Source organism: Cordyceps fumosorosea (genome assembly GCF_001636725.1).
Source record: "Cordyceps fumosorosea ARSEF 2679 chromosome Unknown scaffold_14, whole genome shotgun sequence".
Taxonomy (NCBI): Eukaryota; Fungi; Ascomycota; class Sordariomycetes; order Hypocreales; family Cordycipitaceae; genus Cordyceps; species Cordyceps fumosorosea.
In genome coordinates, this window is record NW_017387314.1 from 418,208 (window position 1) to 441,122 (window position 22,915).

The following is a 22,915-nucleotide window of genomic DNA, read 5'->3' on the forward strand; positions in this document are numbered from 1 at the left end:
CACTTTTCATTTTGACCTTTTTCATTGCTCCTCATCATCGAGAAACTCCGGCTCAAGTATCCCGTACTGGATGTTCAATTTCTCCAATCAGTTGTCCTTGGATCAGTTCAGTGTCTTGACTACTTATCCAGGATGGCTCGGCTGGTCACACGCGCACACGACCCGTCTGTCGGGGTGGTCGATCTCGTCCTTTATGACTCATCACATTAATCCATCTTTTGCTTGCTTGCTTTCTTTTTTTTTTAAAAAAAAAGAAAAAAAAAAGAAGAAATCAAAAAATAAAGAGGGCTGATCACGCAAGACTTTTCGTCTCTCCATGCGGTGCGCGCATTACCACCCCTATAATAGTTGTAGAAGGTGATGACCACGAGCGGAGTAGCCGCGGGAGACGCGGCAAGATTCTTGGCTCTTCTTCCCCCAGTGATCATCAAGGCCATCGCGTAGATAAAGTTTTCGTCTCTTTTGCATCTCGCTATTCGCGCTTATGTCTCTTCCATTACCTCTCTCCCCCCAGCCGCCCTGCCTAAGCACCCTTTAGCTGATGAAGCTACGCTTCCTTGCCTAGGCCATGATACCTCGTCTCCAACTTGCAAAATTCACGCACCAAATCTTCTATATACTTGACTAATACTTATTGCAGACCCCTCTAGTGGGGATTCTTAGCTCGATATAATCCTCAAATTGGTATAACTAGGCATCTCGAGGTGGCATGACTTGCCATTACTAGGCCTCACTTTTCCGAGGCTGTGCTCAGTAGCTGACACTTCCCTTGTACACATGGCCATGGTGTTATCCATCTTCTGATATGCCTAGCCAGGTCTTTCAACGGCTGGTTACTTGGTAGACCTCTTGCACAGGTTGTCGTCTCCCCGTTGCTGCGCTCCATGCCCGCCGTCCCTGTCCCTGCCTCAAGTGCACGACACTGCCCCATCGTGAGCGTGTAGATACACCCACTGGCTTCATTATGATCATGGCGACGTATACAAGATAGATAGCAGAATTCCAATAATCCCAATATGGCGGGCCCGTGTGCAAGGTGCTGTCTGTCGATTGACAAACGTATAAAGAGAGGCAGCTTCGCCAACGAATGCCAACATCCTGAAGAGACAGACTTCCAGCTCGTCACTCATCTGACACGTAAAACCTCACCCTACTAGCTCGCTTCAACTCAGCCAAAATGCTTCTTAGCAAGGCCTTCCTGGCCCTTGCCTGGGCTGCAATGCCTACCCTTGCAGCTCCGCAAGGCTACGTCGACATGGACGGCGGTATGTCCCCTCGCCGCGAGAAGCAGCCACTCATCACTCACATGTCCTCCAGGAGCCGGCCCGTCCAACTCCGGCCCTCCCGGCCACAACGACGGCGACGGCGGCATCAAGCGGTTCGAGTTCGTCCGCGAGCACCTGCCGCCCGGCGTGCGCCTCGCCCGCTGCTCCGCCCCCTACTACAAGGACGACGACAAGGACCAGCGCATCACCCCCGAGACTATCGAGGTCTTCCGCCGCCACGGCATCTCCAACATCATCAGCGCCAACTCGGACGCCCACAACGACGAGATCAAGCGGGCCCTCGCCGACGCCGGCATCGCCTACACGCCCGTGCCCGTCGAGGACTTCAGCGGCGCCACCGAGGAGGACTTCCAGTGGGCGTGGGACAGCTTCCGCCAGCATCGAGGCCGCGGCGCCACGCTCGTGTGGTGCGGCTTCGGCCACGGCCGCACGGGCATGATCGTGTCGGCGCTGCAGATGCACATGGACCACGAGAGGGGTCACCTAGGGCCGAGGTGGACGCGCGACGACTACCGGAGGAACCACGTCGAGGACGACAGCCAGGAGGCCGCCCTGGACGCGCTCTGGGCGCGCCTGAACAACCAGCCGCCGCCGGAGCTCACTCACGAGCAGGAGGCGGACCTGCTGGCCGGTCACTTCGCAACGCTTAGCTGTGCGGCCGTCCTCGGCTCCGTCATGCACATGAAGGGTCCTCGTCGCAGAGCCCTGCCGAAAGACGTGGCCTCGCTGAGTCGTCGACAAGGTAAGCAAGGTCCCCCCGGCTCGGCTAGGTGCCCACCAACCGAGTTCCTTTTTTTTCTTTTTTGCTAATCGCTGGCTGGCATTTGTAGTGACGCCACACCCGCTGCCGCCGAGCTACGACTGCGATCGCGCTCGTGACATCCTGCAGAGGTTGAACGTGCCCACGCCTTGCCAGAAGATCAAGAACATCATGCTCGGCGTCGCCTTCTCAGACTCCTACTCATCCGGAACGTACGACGACATCGGCGCCACCCTCGAGGGCCCGGCCGGCCAGGCGGTCCTGCACGTCAAGTCAGAGCCGTACCTCGGGGACCACATCTGGGTGACGGTAGACATGCAAAAGTCATACGGCAAGGACGAGATCGACATTGGCGGCATCAACAACATCACTCTCAACGCCCAGGGCATTGCTGCCTGGGGCACTCGCAATGACGAGTGGAAGATTCAAGGTACGAGCTCCATCCATCATCGTTTCCCTTCCGACACCGGACGACTCACATTATTTCGAGCAACAGACATTCAGCTCCGCGCAGAATGCGCCGATCCCACCTTCAAGGCGCGCGAGGACAAGTACGTCGGCCTGAACGCGTGGTACGGCCACCCCGGCGGCTGGAACTACGGCCTCGAAAAGGTCGCCGTCGCCGGCTTCCCCGTCGTCCCCTCCGACTGGGCCTTCTCGCCGCCCTGCGCCGTCATCGAGGAGCTGTCCTACGAGTTCAAGCTCGACAACTGGTACTCGGGCGGCACGTGGGACGCCCTGTCCTTCACCATCGGCGCGAGCAAGAAGATCGACCTCGGGGAGCAGCTGTCCTACGGCACCACCAAGGCGAGAACCATGGACCTGAAGGACGCCTTCGGCTCGGCCGAGGTGGACATTCGCAACCTCACAAACATCCGCATCTACGACGAGTACGGGACCAGGGGAGGCGGAGACCAGTGGGCATTCCAAGGTATGTGATGCAATCTCTCTCTGACCTTGTCAAACTGTGCAGGGGCCGGATCGCTGACCCCAACCCCTCCTCTATTCAAGGCATCACGTTTGCCGCAACATGCGCCAACATGAACAAGAAGATGGCCATGAAGAGGTGGCAGGCGGTTGACGACTGGTATGGCTATGTTCAGGACAGCTGGGCGTGGCAGGGAAATGTCTACCCCCAGGACTGGCTCGAGGTCGCCTAAGCGTATCGATCCAGAAGCCTCGCCATCGGCGCCTGCCAAAGAGCGACTACACTGACTAGGAGGAGGAAGGAACCATGGCATTACTTCCATCAGCATACTTGAACAACGACGTAGTTGGGAATATCGCTATCCTAAATTTCCAGGCAGATAAAATCAGGGATTTCGATATTAAGCGACTCGCATTGCATGTATTTGCGTCACAGGATCATGCTCAATCTTTGGTCTAGTGCTTTCCGCTCACAATGATACTCCTCTGTCGGGGAGACGTAATTTCGCGTCTCAGCTGTCTCTATCTGCGCTGTGCCTCACCTTGCATGTCTTCCATGTACGGACGGATGCTGTTGAATAACTTGAGAATGCTTCTGATCATTCAAGCATCTAATTCCTCTTGGTGGCCCAAGCCGGTACATACTTTTATGTAGTAGTTTTGGTAACCGACCCTGCCTCTGTAAATAAATGCATTTATATCAAGGATACTGATACTAGAAACCAGATGAAACTGCTCGTAGTATTTTGAAGAGAGGAAGAGATGGCGGCATCAACAACTCGTATAATATACGGATAGCCATCCATCCGTATGCATGTTTTACCCCGTCCTGTGCCGTGTCTCAACTGTATTGAGTTGAACTCCCGAGACTATCATTTGTACGGATACTACATGTCCCATTTGCTTTTCTGGGGGTATGCAAATATGATTCATAATGGCAAGCCCGAATTGAACATGGAAAATGATAAATAGCAGCTTCACCGTGTTAATCTAGCTCCCATTCCGCCCACGCATCATCTCACACGAATTTTCCATCACAATCTCTTCAAAGCAAAACTCAAGAAAGCGCTCTCTTCATAATGAAGCATTCAATCTTTGGAATTGTCGCTCTTGCAGCGCAGGTCTGTTTTGGCTTCACATTTTACGCCCGAACTTTGGAAGGAAATGTGTATACCCTCAGAGGCGAAGACTCGACCAAAGTTAGTGTCATCCAGGAGCAGTTTGAGCAGGCCTCGGGTATGCCGGTCAAACAACAGCGAATGATTTTCAAGGGGCGTCAGCTCGAGAGTGACAAGGTCCTCGCAGACTATGGCATTCAGGAAGGTTCAGAGGTGCGGGTGATGCTCCGGCTTAGGCCAGATTCAGAATTACGTCGGTAATTCGTAGCCGGACGGTTTCTCAGGTAAGATATCAAAGGATCGGGATTCAACGGAGCCGAGTTGGAGTGCGCTAACATGAGTGAGTATGTAGTGCTGTGTTTTGTCAGGGCAATCAGACTGCCGGATCAGCATTCGAGTTTTGCAAGCACCTGGAGGAGAAGCAGACGGTCACCAAGAAATAGCAGAGAGTCGTGGAAGCTAGAATTGCAAGTAAAAAATACATCAAGAGTGTCGATATTTGAACAGTAGATATCTACATGTGCTCATGGTGCTTCCGCCTAATGCTGCGCAGCTTCCGCAGCAGCTCCTCGAGCGCGCCGTGGGCGAGGGTGGGCGCGCTGCTCGACGGCGGGCGAGGCGGAAAGAATATGGCTTATGCGTCAATTCAATAGTAGAGTTGAGATGCTCTGTGTCTGCCCATACATAAGTTCACGTCTGCGAGAGTTTGAGCTGAGCAAGTGACGTCATCCAGGCTGATGGGAGGAGACAGCGACATGTCCACAAACAAGGCAATTAATTCTCTAGAAATTGTATTTTAATATAGAGATGGACAGTGAGGATATTCAAAGACTGCACGGTAGAAACTTGTTTCAAGGCAGCCACTCTAATTAATAGGTGCGGCCTTGGCTCCAATCAGGGCCATGTAGAGCCGCGTCTCGGCGCAGATGATCATCCTCCCATCGCCGACAAACTGAAAGTTGGCCGCAGGGCCGTCGGTAAAGATCTTGCCGAGAAGCTTGCCCGAAGGGTTCCAGACGTGAATCCCATCTCCGCATCCGGCATACACATTACCGTTGCTGTCGCAGTGAACACCTTGGAGCGGTCAGCGTGCGTTGTCTCCTGCATGAGTCGGCTGTATGATGCTAGACTTACCATCTGGGACGCCATTGTCTGCAAAGGCAAATGTCTTTCGGTTTTCAAAGGTTCCATCTTGCGCAACATCGAAGCGGTAACTGCGGGACAAGTAAAGGTAAAGTCAGCGCATGTTTCAAATACTGCAGCGTGCCACCGAGACACATACATGGTCGCGGGACGAGAGGCGTCGTAGCCGTAGAAGCCGTGGTTGGCGCCGGTGTCGGTGATGTACACGTGCTTGCCGTCGGGCGAGAAGGTGATGCCTGGACGAGTTAGCCAAGATTGCAGGACGGAGTAGAACCGGTGACAAGAGGAGACTACCATTGGCCTGGTCAAATTCGCTGGCGACCACCGTGACGGCCATTGTCTTGGGGTCGAGCCGATACACCTGGACAGGGAGCGCGGGCGCGGGCCGGAAATCCTGAAAGTATCCGTAGAGCGGATCGGTAAAGTAAATGTGGGAGTTGCGAGGGTTGATGCCAATGTCGTTGAGCGAGTTGAACTGGCGACCGTAAAAGTTGTTGATGAGAATCGTGGCGTTGTGAGGCGGGAGCGGGTTGACCGAGTACAAGGCGGATGCTGTCTTGTTGCCCATGCCCTCACCGGCAAAGAGGATGTTGCCTTTGTAGTTGGTGCCACCTTTGTTTTGTCATGGTTAACTCGAAGCGCTTTCGAAAATGTCCTCCAACAGTCTTGAGTGGCTTACCGTTGGGGTTGATCACGGGCGGATGGGAGGTGACAGTGTCGATCTTGACATGGCCGGTCTTGTTCCCGGAAGCGACCTGCAACGCCTCCTTGACGGAGACTTTTTGAACAATGGCCGATTTCAAGAGGCCAGTGCCTGCGGCCGGGCTTCCGGCGTTTTGCGCAAAAAAGACGTGATCCGTGGCGGGGACCCTGACGGGGGAAGCAAGTCAGCCAGTTGCAGTGAGCGAGCGAGCGAGCGAGCGAGCGCTGTTTCAGTGAACAAGACGAGCACGAGCACGAGCGAGCGCTGTCTCAGTGAACAAGACGAGCACGTACCAGACAACGGCCTCGTGAAACAGAGGGTCCTTTTCCGTCTCTGCAATGATGGCCAGCTTTGGCTCGTGACCGATGACTTCGAGAAAGTCGGGGTCAAAGACGAGGAACGGGCGGTCCTTGAGCTCCTGCCGCGAGACACCGGGCGGCACCCAGACCTGGACGGCGCAAGCATTAGCAAGATGACGGGTCGTCTTGGAAGAAGAGGGCGGCGGTTTTAAACTTACAGTCGTGCCATTGTACTCGTTCGGCGGCGGAACCGAGGCCACTGACGCAAACTTGGCACTGTCAATTACCTGGGCCTGGGCAGGCAGGCTCGTGGCGGCGGTCAGGTAAGGCCCGGCGGCGGTCAGGGAAGGCCCGGCGGCGGCGGCGGCGGCGGAGAAGAGCGCGGCGAGCGATACAAAGGGCAAAAAGGTTGCATTGGCCAAGTGTGAAGAGGCCATTTTGACGACTTTTGAAGCTTGAAAATAATAATCAAAAAATTTTTTTTTTTTTTCGATATTTCGGGCAAGGGAAATACAAGCCTCTGTGGCCTAACAACAATGCTTTTGTAGTCTTGTCTTGTCTTGTCTTGTCTTGTCTTGTCGTCCCAACAATGACTCGCCCCGCAATCGGCAATTGAGACGGTGGCTGGGACCGACAAGCGCACAGTCGAGAGCTGGTTATTATACAATAGCCTAATAAAGTAAATCATAGTAGTAGTGCTTGATGTACAAAATTATTCTTCAATTACCGCTAAATTGTGCTCGATATTTTATGAAACACTCGTCCTCTATAGCTCATGGCTTATGGCTGGCTTGCAGTTGCCTAGTTTACACGAGGCTACTCTTATAACAGTGCTATCGATAGGTACGAGGATAGAGGCATGTAACTACATGTATTTAGAAGAATTATAAATTATTTCTCACTAGTACAGCGAGTGATGAATTAGAGACGCCAACTGTAAATTAATCACAAGATACCAGACACAAGGAACATGGGCGAGCTGTCAGAGCCAGTCAACCACCAATTCATCATCGCCATCAAATAGTCACCGTATCGGCATCAGGCCACGTCGCCGATGAACGGGATCGCCGTGTCCTCCGGGTACGTCGTGAACTGGACGTACCGGCCTTCGGCTAGCCGGTACGGCCGCATCGCCGCCAGCTGCAGGTTGTTCGCGTAAAAGCACGCCACCAAAAAGGTCGTCTTGGCGAGCAAGCGCCGCGTCCGCCCGGATCACGGCCTCGACGTCGTGCTTGCTGTCAAAGTGGTACACCGGGTGGCTGGGCACGCCGCGCGGCAGCGTGCTCCAGACGTAGTGCTCCAGCCCCGGCACCGCCGCTGCAGCCCTCGCCATGGCCGCGCCGCGGGCCGCCTCAACCTCCTTGGCCTTCTGCGCACCGTGCTGCTGCTACAGCGCCCAGAAGTCGGCTACGGCGTAGATTATGTGCGAGCCGGAAAACGCGGCGGCGACGGAGGCGGCGGAGTCAATGTCAAACTGCACGACTTCGATGCCGGAGGCCGCGAGCCCGAGCGCGGCGGCGCTGTGCGGGTTCCGCGTGAGGCCGCGGATCTTGAAGGCCGGGTTGTGCCGGAAGGCGTCGACGACGGCGCCGCCTTTGCTGGCCGGTGGCGCCGACGACGGTGATGAGTTTCTGGGACATTGTGTCGGGGTTCTGGGGACATGTTAGTCTGATACCCTGGCTCGCTGAACCTGCTACACTCACATATTTGTATGAGTAGTGGTTCTTGTTGGATGCTGTCGAGGTGCTGTCTGGCTGCAAGATTGAGTGTGTTTATACCATTTGTTGATGAACTTGATGAGACACAACTCCTTCAGCTTCCGACTTACAACCAGTCTTTATACTCGGACCAGCCTCATTCTTCCTTCCATTCAATCATGAGCTGATGACCGATGAGCCTCTGGCAGATGGCAGACATGTTGAGATTTCACAACCAACTTGGTAAGCCACACCACTCACTGTCACACCCTCATCGACAAACTGCCTCCAATAAATGCAGTTCGAGTTTGACAAGATGGGTAGGCATTATTAATGGTTGCCCGGATTCTCTAGCGTCCGCTTCACTACTTGCCTTCAGCTACAGCGACTCCACACCAACTCAAGACAGATTGCTCTTCAGCTCTCAGCCATGATCGCGTAACCAGAATTATGAGAATATTTTGGTTCTAAACACAGTTGAAGGAGTACTATAATGATTGCGCTGTAACTTGATTGACTGAGAATATTGCAAGAGTCAATGCGACACAGGCAAAAATGCAAACTATACGCGACTGCGGCGAGGAGCGACAGGCCGCTATGGGTGGATTGGTGAGTGAGTGCATGTGAGAGGGAGAGAGATTCGGTAATAAAGTTGATTAAAGTCAGAAAAATACCACGTGCTCATCTGGGACCAGAAAATTCAATAAATGCAAGACAATTGCATGCTCCTTCCCCAGACTGAAGCTGAAATGCACGAGATTCAGCTCATGACACGATTTGTCTACACTGCATGTGGAAACTTGTACTGTGCCTCTAGAATATGTACGTCGTATTTCTGCGGCCTTCCCGGTACTGCATGAGCCGAGTGATCCCAATAATAATTCCCTGCCATATAAGCACTACATCTATGATGTGCATACGGCTTCTATCCGTTTGCGAGTGTGCCTGAGCAATTAGCATGCTCGCCCACTACGTCATCTTGGACACTCTCGTAGTAAAAGAGGTGTATCCAGAATGACCAACTCGGAACAGGCAGTAGGCGAGCGAGCGGGCGGTAATCAAAGGCTGAAGAGTCTTCATTTTAATTTCCTTTTTTTTTCTCTTTTTTTTTTCTCCTTTTTTTTTTCTTTTTTATCTCGGTACCGCGGCTGTGCTCAGCCCTACCATGACACACGATGGGCTCTCGGGTTCTGCTTCTTTTGAGCAGGAAGTGGCAAGGGAACGCCATCCCGGATCCCCCGTAGCCAGTTGGAACTGTTGCCGCGGCCCCTCCTGCCGCAGCCTCGTCTGACTCGATCCTTTGCTTTGATCCGTCGTGGCGGCGCTGTGAGATTTGTGAACGGGGCCAAGGGATGACGGAGAAGGAGAGGAGAGAAGGAGAGGTTGTTGTGAAGATGCAACGCACCTCTCACCCCGTCGCTTGCGTGCCCAGAAACCATCTCGGTGTAAAGAGCGTCCGTGAGTGGCTGGAAAAGTAATGCGCTGCCATGCCACCACGCAGCGAGTCGCGTGTGCATGTATGTAGGTATGTAATTGACAGGCTTGTTGGGGAGCTGCTCAGTAGGTTATTACTTGGTACTCGAGGGGACGCCGCATCTTCAGGTGGCAGGAGAAGGCACGCGGAAAGGAGGCTGCAGCAGGGTTACAGGGGCCAAATGCCGACGCCATCGACAACGACGCGCGCGAAACGAGAACCGAAACAACGAGGATCGGGCCGTCTCTTGTGGAGGAGGCTGGTAGGGGCAGGGGGGCTGGAGGGGTATAGAACGGCAGGTCTGTTTTTTCAATTATTATGCATGAATCCATATGGAAGGCGATCCAAGCGGAAACTGTGAGAGATTTACTAGTTAGTACTCCGTATCTGTACTCTGGAGTTCGTACGTGGAAACGAACGGGAAACAAACATTGGTAGCAGAACTGAGACGGTCGACAAGACACTTTACCTACCTGCTGAAGCTACTGTCGAAGAGTCTCTCAAGTCATTGGGGTCATCCGTCCATGAGTGTCAGTAATAAGTATCACGGACGTCTTCCGTTCCTTGCTGCCCAACCAACCCCTCCCTGGTCGCGGCTCTCTGCAGCAGCTCGCATGGGACGACGCACTGTCCCGGTAATTAGAAATGAAAAGATGGCGCAAGCAACCTCGTCCTGAGGGACTGGCCAGTAACGACCCAGCCGACCTCCCCCTCTGCGTCAGGGGGACCCTAGCTAGTCGGTGCCCCCCATGATGATTTGGATTTGCCTTCAACTACATACGCATTAATAGTTACTAACAGAGCCTAATCTCGGGACACATGTGCATCATCACGCAGAGGACGCACGCACCGACCAAAAACTTGGCAGGGATGTCTTGGTGCGTGTACTGTAGATACAGAGTAAAAAAGCCATGACATACTGACTGTAAAGTAACCCAGTGGGACGGGTCCCCCCAACGCCCGTCGCGGCAAGAGATTACAGCGGGCTCTTTTGCTCTTGTGTGTCACCGTGTGTGTGCCCTCTGATGAATGACCTTCCTCTTACGATCATCTGCAATAGAGAGGACGAAACGTTTTCCCCTCTTCACATGCGACAGCGGGAAGCACAGAGCCCACCAAGTTACGGGTTGCAGGGATGCCGGCCTGGAAACGATAAACCGTTCGATTCCTTTACGCACTACGTTAATAAAAGAAGGCCTTCAAGACTGTTGGCAATGGATGCAAGACAGGGCTCAACTAAAACTTGAACTACTAGCAACTTCCTAGACATATTGCGCACCTGGCGAACTGGTCTGGGCTTTTGTCTCTGGCTAAAAAGAGACGAAACGGGAACTAAGCTAGGAAGTCGCAAGCCTCCCTCGGCTCTTTTTCCCTCTCCGTCTTCTTGTCCTTCTAATCTCGACCGTTGCCTCCCGCGCACCGCCGCCATCCCGCGCCACCCAATCCTTTCCAGATTTCAAGTCGATGGGACTAAACCCTGTTCAAGGATGGATCCAACGCCGTGGTGTGGTAGTGCGGTGGTGGTGTACAGTAGGTGGTGTGGTGTGTCCAGCTGGTCTTGAAGGCCCGGCTACTGAGCTGCAGTAGCCTGTATGTATTACTATCAACCGTATCAAACCAGAATCGACACTGGAGAGAACCGAAAAATTAAAAATAAAAAAAATAGTCAACCACCACAAAAGGTCCCGTCCCTATCTGCATAGTCTGACGTGCCGCCCCGCCATCATGTCGGCCGCGCTCCCCCTTCTGGCCCGGCTTTCACCTACTCCGAGACCTCATGGTTGATTCCGGCGGCAATTTTCAGTCCCCAATCGTCAAGTCCTCTCTGGTGCGAGATGGCAGTTCGAATTTCGGAGCAAGTCATCCCTCGCATCCCCTCAGCCGCTGCAATGCCGGGCAGGGAATGACAATGCAACGCAGCATGTTAGCCTCCATATCTAGCAGACTTGTCCGATTGGTTTCTTCCCATCTTCCCCTCGTTTCTCCCATTCTTCACACACACCCCTCCCGTCCCAATCCGTGTCTGCCAAGTGTAGGAGACAAGAGGGGCGGGCGCACCGGTGCCGATGGAGCGACCCCCCCCGACCCCCCCGGCTTGCACTGGTACTGGTTCCCAACTACTCTATTCGTACTGGTAGAACGGTGGCCCGGGAGTGAATAATAAGGAGTGTCTTTTGACAGGCTAATGATATTGTGTAAATGGGCCGTGGTCGCTAGTTGTGGTAGTAATTTACTGCTTGTGGCCCTGGTGCCGTGGCGCCCCTTCCCTTTCCTTCTTTCCCGGCCGAGATTTGTAGATGCACTCTTTCCTTGACTTCTTTTCTTCTTCGCACCTCAAACGCCAGGGTTGCAAGTGTCGGACGACATTTTGGAAGTTTTCGCTCAGACTCGCCTCATATTGCAGGTCCCCCTCAACGAGTGACGCAATAATACAGCACCATCACCTGGTATATTGATACAAGCATCCGCGGTCTGAAAGGTGCCTTGCGACTTATAACCCTCAGCAGACCATTGTGCCACAAAGTGACTCAAGCTCAACTCAGATCGGCATATCAGACCACGCAAACCGCATTCCTGATTCGCCTTGCATAACCACAAGGCCAAGGAAAGACTTGCAAATCGGAAACAAACAGGACGAGGTCGTCTCCGCGGACATAAGCTTCCGAGCTTGTGCGTCTAAAGCTTGGGGGACGTTTCTGCGATACCTGCCTGCCTGCTTGGTCAGCCCGCTCACGCACATGCAATACCACCCAACCATCAACCCCCTCGGCGAGACTTTGACTGTCATTTGCGTTGCCACTGCAAAGGACCTCACGCGGCTTAAATCATCTGGTGGCTGTTCTCTGAAACTCTTTATATAACCCGATACTTGGGCCGCCAAAAACGCCGACTTCATCCATCTACGACATTGCCGATGCGCTTCCTCGTGCGCTGGTGTCAGTCTTGAAGAATGTCGGGCAGCCTCGACGCCAAATACCGCGATAAACAAAGTACAGCCAATGTTGCATGATGCGTATAGCAGTTGCCGGAGGATTCGGGCTGGGATATCTGATCGCGACCGGGCTGTCGCGTGCAGAGACCGCCCACAACATTGTTGTGCTGTCCCGGACGGTATGTTTGTTGGTTCCCATCCGACCAACGAGTGCTTGACAGCATCTCGTGGCACACGCTTCCATTCTCGAGCGCTTGGGCACTGACTAACACTCATCTCATGGCGAATGCAAAAGCCCAGGAGGGAATTCACCGCCGTCGGTATCCAAGTCCACGTCGTCGACTACCACAACAAGGACCTGCTGCAATTCGCCTTGAGCGGCATCGACCTCGTCATCTCCACCATTTCCGGACAGGAACAGCTCAACCTCATCAATGCCGCCTGTCATGGACGAGTCAGCTACTTTGTGCCGTCCGAGTTTGAGGGACCCCTCAACAAGCGCCCACCGGCCCGCCAAGATCCCCTAGATAGAGGCAGCTCCGCGGCGCTCACCCTCTTGCGCCAGTGGTCCGACACAAAGCCGCGCTTCAAGTGGACAGTGTTTTCCTGTGGCATCTTCATGGAGCGCTTCCATCCTTATGGGCTCGCCGCAAGCTTGGGCATCGGCAACGGCGAAGGGGTCGGCGCCGTCGGTAGCTACGTGGCCGACATCAACGCTGGCATCGCTGATTACGTGCCCAAGGATGCAAGAGGAAGCTCGGTCAAGGTTTGCATGACAAGTGTATACGACCTTGTCAGGTTCATCATTGCTGCCATAGACCTTGGTCCTTCAAGCTGGCCAACCGAGTTTACCATGAGAGGCGACAAGATGAGCTTGGATGACCTCGTTTCTACAATTTCGGTTGCTCGAAATAGTGAGTCTCGTCGTCTTCAGCTATTGAGCTGGAAGCTAATCATCCCAGTGCAATTTCAATCCGTCACCCTCAGTTACGAAGAGCTAATAGCGCACATCTCCTACAACACCGATATGGGCCAATACGCCCGTGTCTCGTATCTTCACAGAATTCTCGAAACTGCCAACGGACGCTACGATTTCTCGCGGACCACACTCAACGACGCCATCAGCAGCAACAGGCATGTTAGGTTTAACCCTATGAGCTTTTCGCAATGGTTGGCGACGGTGCTTTCTTGATTCTAGGCTGTTCTTCGTGTTTCACTGTACCCGCTCTCCTGGCTGAACGGCTTGTTGTATGCAATTTTCCATTAGAATGCCTTTTTCCAAAATTTCCTTTTTTTTACGTTCGTTGCGAGGAGCATGGCGTGTATTAAATACATGGGATTAGGCGTTGGGCAGTGCTGCGCAAAAGGCATCGGCGGAGCACACGGTTAGTGAATACAAGGGAAAGTGAATACAAGGGAAAATGAACGTCATCTCTGATAAGGAAAAATATCTTGAAATTTGTTAATCTCATTCTTGTTGAGTCTTGCTTGTATGTACCTCATTGTGGACTTGGTCTGTTATGGACATGTTTATCTCCAAATATCATTGATGAGTTTCTGTATTCATGACCTCCCATTTTGATGCACCTTTCCATTGTGACGAATCTCCCCGTCTTTCCGAGACCGTGCTTTCCTCCCACTACGCCAATAAACAAGAAAATAAATACCAACAAGAAGCCGTCTGCTTTGAACATCATGCCTTGTCAGCTTCAGGAACAGCAACGACAGGTTGCTTGCCAGCCGCGACGCTCTCTTCCGGCTCCGGTGTGTCGTCGTACTGCTCCCCGTACTCGTCCACGACCCAGAGGCAGAAGCGCTCCCACTCGACCTGCCACTCCTGCAGGCGTCGTGCCTTGACGCCGTCGCCGAGACTGGCCGCCTTGACGCCGGCCATCCACTTGTCGTTGTCCTCGTCCTCAAACGCGGACCACCGTACGCTATTCTCCGCGAGGCTAGCGAGCCCGGCGAGCCCGAGGTTGTGCCAGCCCTGGAGGGCCTGCCAAAAGTCGTGGGACATGCCGGCGGACCCGTGGCCCATCATGGCCGGGTCGTCGTTGCAGAGGCAGCAGGGCACGCCACGCGCGAGCAGCGCGGGCAGCGGGTGGGCTGCGACGGAGCCGCACAGCCGGAGCACCTCGTTGGAGATGGGGCAGGCCTCGACGAGCACTCGGCGCTCGCGGACCATGTCAACGAGCACCGGGTGCTTGTAGAGGCTGTAGCCGTGGCCGATACGGCGCGTGCCGAGGAGCACCGCGTCGAAGAGGTTGGCGTCGGGCCCGTCGCCGTCGCCGAGCGTCTCGCCGGCGTGGAAGAAGAAGGGCACTGAGACGCCCTCCTGCGCACACTGCTGCCGGAACCAGAACAGCTCCGGCAGCAGGTCACGCAGCGTGCGGCCGCGGTTCTCGTACCCAACCACATCGTAGCCGACGACGAGCTCCGGGAACTCCATCTTGGTGGTGATGCAGTGGTCCATGTCCTCGACGATCGGCCGCGTGGGCAGGGAGCGCAGCGAGGTCCAGATGATGCCGAGGCCCCAGAAGTCGCGGCCCTCGTCCGAGGCGCGGAAGCGCGCCACCTCCTCGCGGATGACGGTGAAGAGGTGCCAGTAGTCGGGCTCCGGCTGCTCGTGGCGGTCGCGGCAGTAGTTGAGCGGCCATGCGAAGCGCAGCTCCGCCCAGCGGACGCCGTCGGCGAGCAACTGGCGCATCAGCGCGCGCAGGTAAGCGCGGACCATGGGCTCGTACGTCATGATGGTGGCCGACGCGATGAAGCAGTCCTGGAACTTGTCCCAGATGGCGTCGATGCCGTGGTGCTGGTGATGCGCGTTTTGCGGGTGCAGTGTGCAGCGGCCGACGAGCCACTCGACGAAGCCGTCACGGCCACCGCCGGGGAACTCGTCCGCCATCTTCGTGAGCAGCAGGAACTTGCCCGGCTTGTAGTCGGCGCTCCAGACGGCGGTGCCCTTGACGCGCTCCTTGGCTCGGTAGCGGAAGGTCACCTGGCCGGCGACAAGGGCATCATGGCTCGCGAGCGGCCGGTCGCTGGCGATGTGGACATTGGGGAGCGCGAGCAGCTCGCGGATCAGGTAGTCAAAGTCGACCATGGCCTCGAGGTGGGCGTGCAGCAGCGAGCCCTTGGGCATGCGGCGGACGATGCGCCACAGCGTGGTGCTCTCCATGCGCTCGCGGCACATGGAGAACATCATGCCGGGGAAGACGGTGACGTGCGGCGACTCGCTGGCCATCCTCTCCTCGACGTCGCTGGTCCATATCGTGCGCTGCTCCTCGGCGCGGATGCGCTCGACGATGCGGCAGGCGCGCTTGGCGATGGGGGAAAGGGACTTGCGGAACGCGACGTCGGCGCGCTGCGTCTTCTCGTTGGCGATCAGGCTCTCGCGGCCGGCGAGGTACCGCTGCAGGAAGGGGTCGTCAATGGAGGGGATCTGCTGGGCGATTTCCTCCCAGGCAGCATCGGTCTCGGTCGTGGAGAGGGGGGCCTCCGGGGTGACTCCATCTTGCGCATCCTCGGGCTTGAGCGATGGATATTTCTCCAGGGCACTTTTCCCTTGAATATCTGTGGGCTCGGCCATGCTGGTTCTCGGGGAGAATGGTGAACCTGGTCAGAGGTGGCGTGTGATTGTGAAGACGGCGTGTAGTAAAGACAGGTAAAGACAGGGCCGACCTGGGGTCTCGGCCGGTTCCGACAGGGGCTGAACAGATGAGCCTTGTTTACTGAACAGATGGGCCTTATTTACCCTTGACAGTGGTTCACTGGGTATGGAGTACTTCGTAGAACCAGACGCTGCAGATTGGTGACAAGCCTCGGCGGCTCAAGGCGGCCCAGGGCGGGGATGGCTTTAAGGACCACCCAGGACAGGCTCGGTGTTGTCGGTTGATGGAAAGAGACCCGGAGGGGCTTAAACCAGAAACCTAATTACTCAAGTAGGGCAGCTCTAAGCTATCGGCGTTTGGAAGCTTCACCAGTACCTCGGCGTGGAAATGTTGTCTGATCCGATCAGTGTTTGCTGGTGAAGGAAGGAGCCGGATGCTGACAGAGCAGGGGAACGAAGCTAAGCGTTGGCGGGGTCAAGCGACGTCACCGAAAACGAGACGGAGGGAGGTTGGGCGTTCGAATACTAGTAATTATTAGTTGGACAAGATTTAGAACTACGCGTAGGATAATGGGGTTGTGGAAAATAAAAACTTCTCCTTGTCTCTCTCTACTCCGTACTGCTTGGTGAACCACTTGCAGGGCGCCGACTATCTACTAGTTAAGGCGTAACGCCCTGCCACAACTGTGATATCACATCTCCCGTTACAGCGGTTGTACAGCGAGCTTCAGCGCTGATTAGTGGGGTTTCCAGGCACCCTTGGCGGGGAAGCTCCCCCGAACCGACGAGGAGAAGAAAACGAAGAGGAATCCAAAGGAAGGTAATCGATCATGTCCAAACGACTCGCTTTATCCCATAACACGCGCTACAGCTTGCACACACCCTGCATCGTGCGCATCGACTTGACATCCCTCACAAACGTCTCTGGCAGCGTATCAATCCTGTCGCTCTTGAGCACACGCCACTCGGCCGCCATCGACTTGAAGGCGCCCTTCATGCTGCCCGCGTCAAAAATGATGCTGAACAGATTCATCAGCAAGTTATCCGGGTGCTTCACCGTGTCATAGATCGAGTAGCCGATATCCGCAAAAGTGCCGGCCAGGTTGATGATGGTGCGCATGATCGCGCCGCCAACCAGGCTCGCCGCCTCTCCGACAAACGGGACGAAGAAGAAGACGGCGGAGATGATGGCCGCGATGCCCTCCTCGCGGTCCTGCTCAATCTTCTGGTTGGCAACCTTGACGATGCCCTCCATGTTCTGCACCGCCGCGCTCATCGACATGGCGGGCAGCACCAGCGTGCTCGCCAGCTCCTCCCACGAGACCCAGTAGTTCTCCGCCATGGTCATCTGCAGCTCTGTCTCGTCCATCAGGCGCGTCGTGTTGGCGTATGCCCGCTTGATAATATCTGAGGGGTCCGGCAGCTTGAAGTCCCTCTTGAGCGAGGGGTAGTTGTGCCAGAACACGTCGGTGTCCTTTCGGCATTGGGCCATGCCCTCGACGTCGACTTCCGTCCACCCCCAGACACAGCCGTAGTTGTAGTAGACATCGTAGTCAGTGAACTCAATCCAGTCGCGCAGGACGCCGTAGTCCTTTTCCATGTTGTCAAAAAACTTGTCCTTGTCGTCTAGGCTCCAGCTCAGTGGCTTGGGGTAGTCGCCGACCTGGTCTGGGCACGACACCTTCTTGCCAACTCCATTGCTGCACTTTTTAGGGTTACCGTCATCAGCGCCAAAGCAGCCGAGATGGAAGCAGATCGGATCCAGGTAGTTGCCACCGATGTGATCGCACTCGTTACAGCACTTGATCGGCTCCGGTTTCGCGCAGTGCCATCCCTCGGCGCCCTTGTCCAACATGTACTTCTTAATTTGAGAGATGGCCTGCGTTTGGACAATGTCGTGGTAAATCTTGAACTTGCTCTCGTAGTCATCCCCCATAATGCTGTTGTACTTGTCCCTGGTCGTGGTCAGGTTCTTAGCAAACGCCTTGGCCAGATACTGGTTTACGCAAGCGTCGGGTATCGAGTCGTAAGACGCTTCAATGGCCTTGAGAGTGTCATAAACGCCATTGCACGAAGTAGTCGTACCATAGTCTTCATACTCATCATTCTTATCATCATCGTCGAGTTCGCCCCTGTAGCCACATTCAGCAAGGTAAAAAAGGGACACAATAGACTGCGTCTGAGTGCACGTACTCTCCGGTTGTGGCGCGCAGCCAAGCATTAACCACGGAAGTGAAAGGATGAATGTTGGTATTGGTGTTTGCCTTGGCAAGTACAGGCTTTTTAGAGCCGTGGTTGATCATTTCGACAGTGCCAATGGTGTAGACATTGTACAGGAACACTTGGCCGCTCTTTTCAACCTTGAGCACGCGCTTCTGACAGTCTTGGGTGTCGACACACGGCTGTGCGTACTTCTGGAACCAATTGTACAGACCAGCGCCGTATACTCGGACGTTGGTTGATCCAATGATGGACAGACCCCAAGCAGCCGCACAGTGAGGATTGGACGAGTCGCATTCCTTAAAGTCAGGGTCTGACCGGAGATTAAGGCTCTCCTGGAACGGCGCAGGTGCCTGTGGATCAGGTAGGTAGTATGGGCTTTCCGTTTGGATCTAGGAAGAAATTAGCAACTTTGTCGAGAGAGATCGTCTTGCATTCAACTTGCCATGGACATGACAATGTTACGTGCACCGTAGATCATGTACTGGTAGAGAACCGAATGCTCAGATGACGTGCCGTACAGCCAAACAGGGGCAGCTATACTTTCAATCAAGATTCCTTTGCAGTATTAGTCGTGAAGAAGAGCAAAGCGAGAGAAAAGCATGTGCTCGCATACCTCTTGCGACGTAAATGTCAATCTGCGTTTGGCTAGGGCCACCATCAAGCTCGTGATCGGCAACCCAAGCCCAAACATTTTCCAAATATCCAGACGATTCAGCCGTCATGTGTAGCATAAGGGAGCCAGCAATGCACTTCTTGTTCACAGAGCCGGTCAGTTTAGGGCAGTCAGCTTCTTGCAGATGCGAACCTGCGGCACCACCGATGCGGAAGTGGACGTCTACACATCTGTCAGCATGGGATGTGCATGTAAACACAGGTCACATTGCAATAGAAGACTCACCCCACATTGCCGCAGCGCCCTGCTTGTCTTGTGCAATGTTCCATTCCATGAGCACGGCACCGGCGGTTGGTCCTTGGACCGTTAAAAGTAAGTCTTGAAGCTCCATCGAGCCAATGTCTCCATAGCTTCCAACCGAAAGCACCGGCTTTGGATCTGCTGCATCCTCAAAAAACTTTACTGAAGGTTAGAGAAATAAGACATCTTCGAGTTTTTAGCAAAAGGGGGGCTTACCAGCCCTCTGGCGACAATTTGAGCCCAGCATTCTCCAACAATGACAGAGCCCGGGGGTAGCTGTGAAAGCGGTAAGCATGTCTCCTGGCGAGTATTCAAATGAATGAAGAGCGTACGAAAATGGTAGTCGTAACAATGTAGGACCCCATAGGGATGTATAGGAGCTTATTCGTCATCCGGGCAGTCGCAGCCGCAAGTGCAAAAGCGAAACTGTCGTCCGTCACACCGTCCCCTTGGAAGGCGTGTCAGTCGCTAAAAAAAAACATTGTCAACGGTCGTGACTAAAAGCTTACCTTTGGCCGTGCCTGCAAGCGAAATAAAGTCATCAGCAGACTTATGTTCGTACTGTGGCTTGGAGCGGATATAATAGCCGTCCGCAGCAACGCCGTTTGACATGACCAGCTCCGGCTGTCTCTTCGCGAGCTTGTAAGACTTGCCGGTGACAAAGGTGCCTTCGGGATGATGATTGTCATACATCCTCCCAAGAATCCACGACTCGATGAGCGAAGAGCCCCCAGCTAGCCTCGTGTTTGAAGCCTCGTGGATGGCCATAGTCTTGACCCCGCTCATCTTAACATTCTCCAGCGTCATGGAGAACTGTTCTGGCTCCGTTCCGCCTTTTTGGGTTTTTATATGTATACCCAAGTTTACAAATTCAAAATGGCTGTCCAAAAGCAGCATTGAGCCGCCCATAAAGCTTCCATCCATGCTGAAGCCGACATCAGTGTTAAAAACGTACATGTTCTTCCAAGTCCAGCCCCAATCCCACAGTAGGTCAACGGCAGTGCCTACATTGAGAAAGGCCATGGAGTGCGAAGTGAACTGCTGGTTGCCACCTTTTAGAGCTGAGTTAGACGTGATGCTATGTACGCCATCAACAACGACTTACAGCGGATGCCGATGGAAGTGTCGCTGAAGACCAAGTCGCCCATAAAGCCGCCGCTGCCGTTTTCCGCAACTTAACAACAGAGGATGGTTAGCATGCAAAAAACGTTGAGTCGCGGCTAAGTACAAAGCATCCAACATACAGATGCCAATATGCTTTTTGCCTCTGTCCTTGGATCCGTAAAAGTGAACATTGAAAATGCTTGTAGCTTGCGCAACTTGCCAGTGGAGACCTGCAATGTTGGCCATCCTGGCTTTGCTCGTGTCGATAATCAAGTTGCGGACTTGACGGAAAAAATTGTTCTAGATCTTTGATCAGAATAATGTCTGGAGCATTGTCAGTAGAGTAACTGTGTATGCTATCATACCTGGTTGATGAACCACTCGTCTGCGCCACCACTACCGCCAGTGTACTCATCAGAAGAAAGAACACCTAATCCAACAAAATTTTCATCGGCCAAGATAATGGGCATGTCATTTGGCTGCAAGTATTTGTCAGAGCTAGCGTTGCATATATAAACAGTATGTACATACGTTGCCGATCACCTGAGTGTTGTAGAACATGGGGATTGTTTGACGGACGCGGTAGGAGCTGCATCTCATGTCAGTTTTTTAAGCAGGCGGGGCCGGGATATACCAAGATCTACCCTGCTGGAAAATAGACGATAGCAGGCTTAATAGTCGAAGAACCACAGTCGGCACCGCATCTGTGGCCGTCTGACATGGCTTTGTTAATGGCGTCGGTATCGTCTGCCTTGCCGTCACCCTGTACGTCCCATTTGTTAGTATCCTCTGTTACAGCGACAAACACGTTTTGAAACGATGTACGTACCACTGCACCGTAATCCTTTACATTTCTGAAAACTTTATAGCCGTCATTCGCGGAGCCACCAAAGGGAACTTTGCCATCATGGCGAATGGTTTCCATCCACCAGCTCGCTCCCGTTCCCGGAGGCGATCGTTTTATCAGGTCGGAGTCTTCTTCGAAAGACGCAATTTTGGACGCGATTTCAGCAGGGAGAACATATTTCGAGTAGTCCACCTTGGTAACATTGCCCTCATTCGCGGCCGCCACGATGGCAGCCGCAGTGGTGACAGTTTCGTTGATATACAGCGAGACCCTGTCCAGAGCACGAGCTTTGTTGGCATGGCCACTGTGGCGGTCATAGTAGTTGTTAATACGGGGATCGGCAAATCGTGCCTTGTTACGCGAGTCGAACTCGCGCTGCGCTTGCTGGACGATTTGGAGGGCGCGATCAAGCGTCGCGCTGGAGTTGGCACCGCCGGTGCTGTTGCTGGCGATCTTCCCGAGCCCGGCCCGCCATGAAGAGGAAGGTCTATTGGCAATTGACGGGACAACTACCGGCGGTTCTGGAGGAGACGGGTTGGCCAGCTGGTCCTTCATCCGATTTGCGGTGCCGTGGATATCCGAGACTTCGTCTTGGCTGAGTCCGGGATGGTCGAGCTTCCACTGTTCCACGAAAGAGTCAATGTGGGAGAATGCGGCATCTGTAATGCAGAAATGAACAAAGTCAGCTTTAAAGTTTTAAAAGTCACTCCGCTAGATCTTTTTGCCGCCATATAAAAGAAAACGAGGCATGTGTTGTAAACGTACCGATCGCTCGAGGAGACACTTGAGCGTGGGCATTGTATGCCAACAAAATCGGAAGAGCAACTGCGATGACTTTCATGATGTACAGCACTTATGTCACAATAAGACTTGGAAGCAAAGCAACGAAGAAACTCGAAAACGAATTTGGAACTTGACGGAAGAAAAAAAGAGTGTATGAGTTAGTGCAACGGCGTCATTGAAGACGAAAGAGAAAAGACAAGACGAAAGAGAAGAGCAGAGAAAACGCGCTCTAGAGACTTGCCCGCCACAGTATCAATGGTTGCATTACCTCATAAGTTAACCATGAATTCTGCGGATATGTATCTCCAACCTGTTCCTGGATAATGGAGCCTCGCCTACGGTCGGCACCGCGGCGAGGACAAGCAGGGTGGCCTAAAAGCAGCCATGAGCCCACGCGCACACGCGCACACGGCAAATCGGCAAATCGGCAAGTTATTTTGCCATTCTGCCATTAACAGTTCCATCAACATAGCTTGCTCCATCTCGCTGCATCAGCATGAGTTCTCATGAAGCTGTGAGATCAGTATGCAGCACGATTGTCCCGTTCCAGGGTCGCGATAGCCCTGAATCCGGAAACAGAAGCCGCTGGCCTGGGGCAAAGTGGAAATTACTAACCCTCTATTCCCACAATAAGAGGCGCGCTTTACTAATAGCCATCTGCGGCCAAACGGTTTCGATGAGCTAATAACTAGGGCTTCCCATGAACGATCGTGACAGGTTCGGAAGGCGCCGGACAAGAGCGAGAACCCCACAGCTTAAGCAAAAGCATTTATTAGTAGACGTGTGAAAGTCCAATACATCGCCTTACACCGGGCCTTATGAAGACTGGGGCGAGCATGCTGTTGAGCACTGGCAGCAGCCTTCGATCTGTTAGGAGCTGGAACAGGTTATCTCTGCCCTCACCCCCGACTGGGCACATCTGGAACGGACGAATGTTCCACCGGAGCACAGTTATGTAGGCACATCATGTAGCAGTCTCAACTAACCTTCACTCAATCACCTCTCTCTCTCTCTCATGTTCCTGAACCTGATCTTATCATTAGATACCTAGGTACGGCGGTCACTGGCGGGGAAGCCCGACTCAACTGAACGGACT

The 22,915-nt window shown here is 53.9% G+C and overlaps 7 protein-coding genes across 7 annotated transcripts; 3 read left to right on the top strand and 4 right to left on the bottom strand.

The window, feature by feature from the left end:
- Positions 1–1,177: 1,177 nt before the first annotated feature.
- ISF_05785 (protein-tyrosine phosphatase) lies at positions 1,178–3,206 on the top strand (the record flags this gene model as incomplete). Its single annotated transcript, XM_018849390.1, has 4 exons — positions 1,178–1,265; positions 1,318–2,028; positions 2,117–2,963; positions 3,020–3,206. The coding sequence occupies 4 exons, from the start codon at positions 1,178–1,180 to the stop codon at positions 3,204–3,206; spliced, it is 1,833 nt and encodes a 610-aa protein (XP_018703417.1).
- Positions 3,207–4,052: 846 nt separating this feature from the next.
- On the top strand, positions 4,053–4,534 carry ISF_05786 (Ubiquitin; the record flags this gene model as incomplete). The annotated part of the gene is made up of 2 exons (XM_018849391.1): positions 4,053–4,304; positions 4,460–4,534. The coding sequence occupies 2 exons, from the start codon at positions 4,053–4,055 to the stop codon at positions 4,532–4,534; spliced, it is 327 nt and encodes a 108-aa protein (XP_018703418.1).
- A 422-nt stretch (positions 4,535–4,956) lies between these two features.
- On the bottom strand, positions 4,957–6,673 carry ISF_05787 (Six-bladed beta-propeller, TolB-like protein; the record flags this gene model as incomplete). The annotated part of the gene is made up of 7 exons (XM_018849392.1): positions 4,957–5,165; positions 5,226–5,305; positions 5,374–5,470; positions 5,529–5,846; positions 5,914–6,104; positions 6,231–6,385; positions 6,455–6,673. The coding sequence occupies 7 exons, from the start codon at positions 6,671–6,673 to the stop codon at positions 4,957–4,959; spliced, it is 1,269 nt and encodes a 422-aa protein (XP_018703419.1).
- Positions 6,674–7,274: 601 nt separating this feature from the next.
- Positions 7,275–7,876, bottom strand: ISF_05788 (NAD(P)-binding domain protein; the record flags this gene model as incomplete). Its single annotated transcript, XM_018849393.1, has 3 exons — positions 7,275–7,376; positions 7,453–7,623; positions 7,712–7,876. The coding sequence occupies 3 exons, from the start codon at positions 7,874–7,876 to the stop codon at positions 7,275–7,277; spliced, it is 438 nt and encodes a 145-aa protein (XP_018703420.1).
- Positions 7,877–12,416: 4,540 nt separating this feature from the next.
- On the top strand, positions 12,417–13,531 carry ISF_05789 (isoflavone reductase family protein; the record flags this gene model as incomplete). Its single annotated transcript, XM_018849394.1, has 3 exons — positions 12,417–12,518; positions 12,635–13,253; positions 13,302–13,531. The coding sequence occupies 3 exons, from the start codon at positions 12,417–12,419 to the stop codon at positions 13,529–13,531; spliced, it is 951 nt and encodes a 316-aa protein (XP_018703421.1).
- A 501-nt stretch (positions 13,532–14,032) lies between these two features.
- On the bottom strand, positions 14,033–15,928 carry ISF_05790 (adenosine deaminase family protein; the record flags this gene model as incomplete). The annotated part of the gene is made up of 1 exon (XM_018849395.1): positions 14,033–15,928. The coding sequence occupies one exon, from the start codon at positions 15,926–15,928 to the stop codon at positions 14,033–14,035; it is 1,896 nt and encodes a 631-aa protein (XP_018703422.1).
- An 886-nt stretch (positions 15,929–16,814) lies between these two features.
- Positions 16,815–21,834, bottom strand: ISF_05791 (LysM domain protein; the record flags this gene model as incomplete). Its single annotated transcript, XM_018849396.1, has 15 exons — positions 16,815–18,081; positions 18,143–18,561; positions 18,627–18,727; positions 18,786–19,007; positions 19,071–19,242; positions 19,302–19,361; positions 19,418–19,533; positions 19,595–20,137; positions 20,191–20,259; positions 20,330–20,489; positions 20,555–20,668; positions 20,721–20,778; positions 20,834–20,952; positions 21,019–21,657; positions 21,802–21,834. 15 exons carry the CDS (start codon positions 21,832–21,834, stop codon positions 16,815–16,817), a joined length of 4,092 nt encoding a protein of 1,363 aa, XP_018703423.1.
- Positions 21,835–22,915: the final 1,081 nt, after the last annotated feature.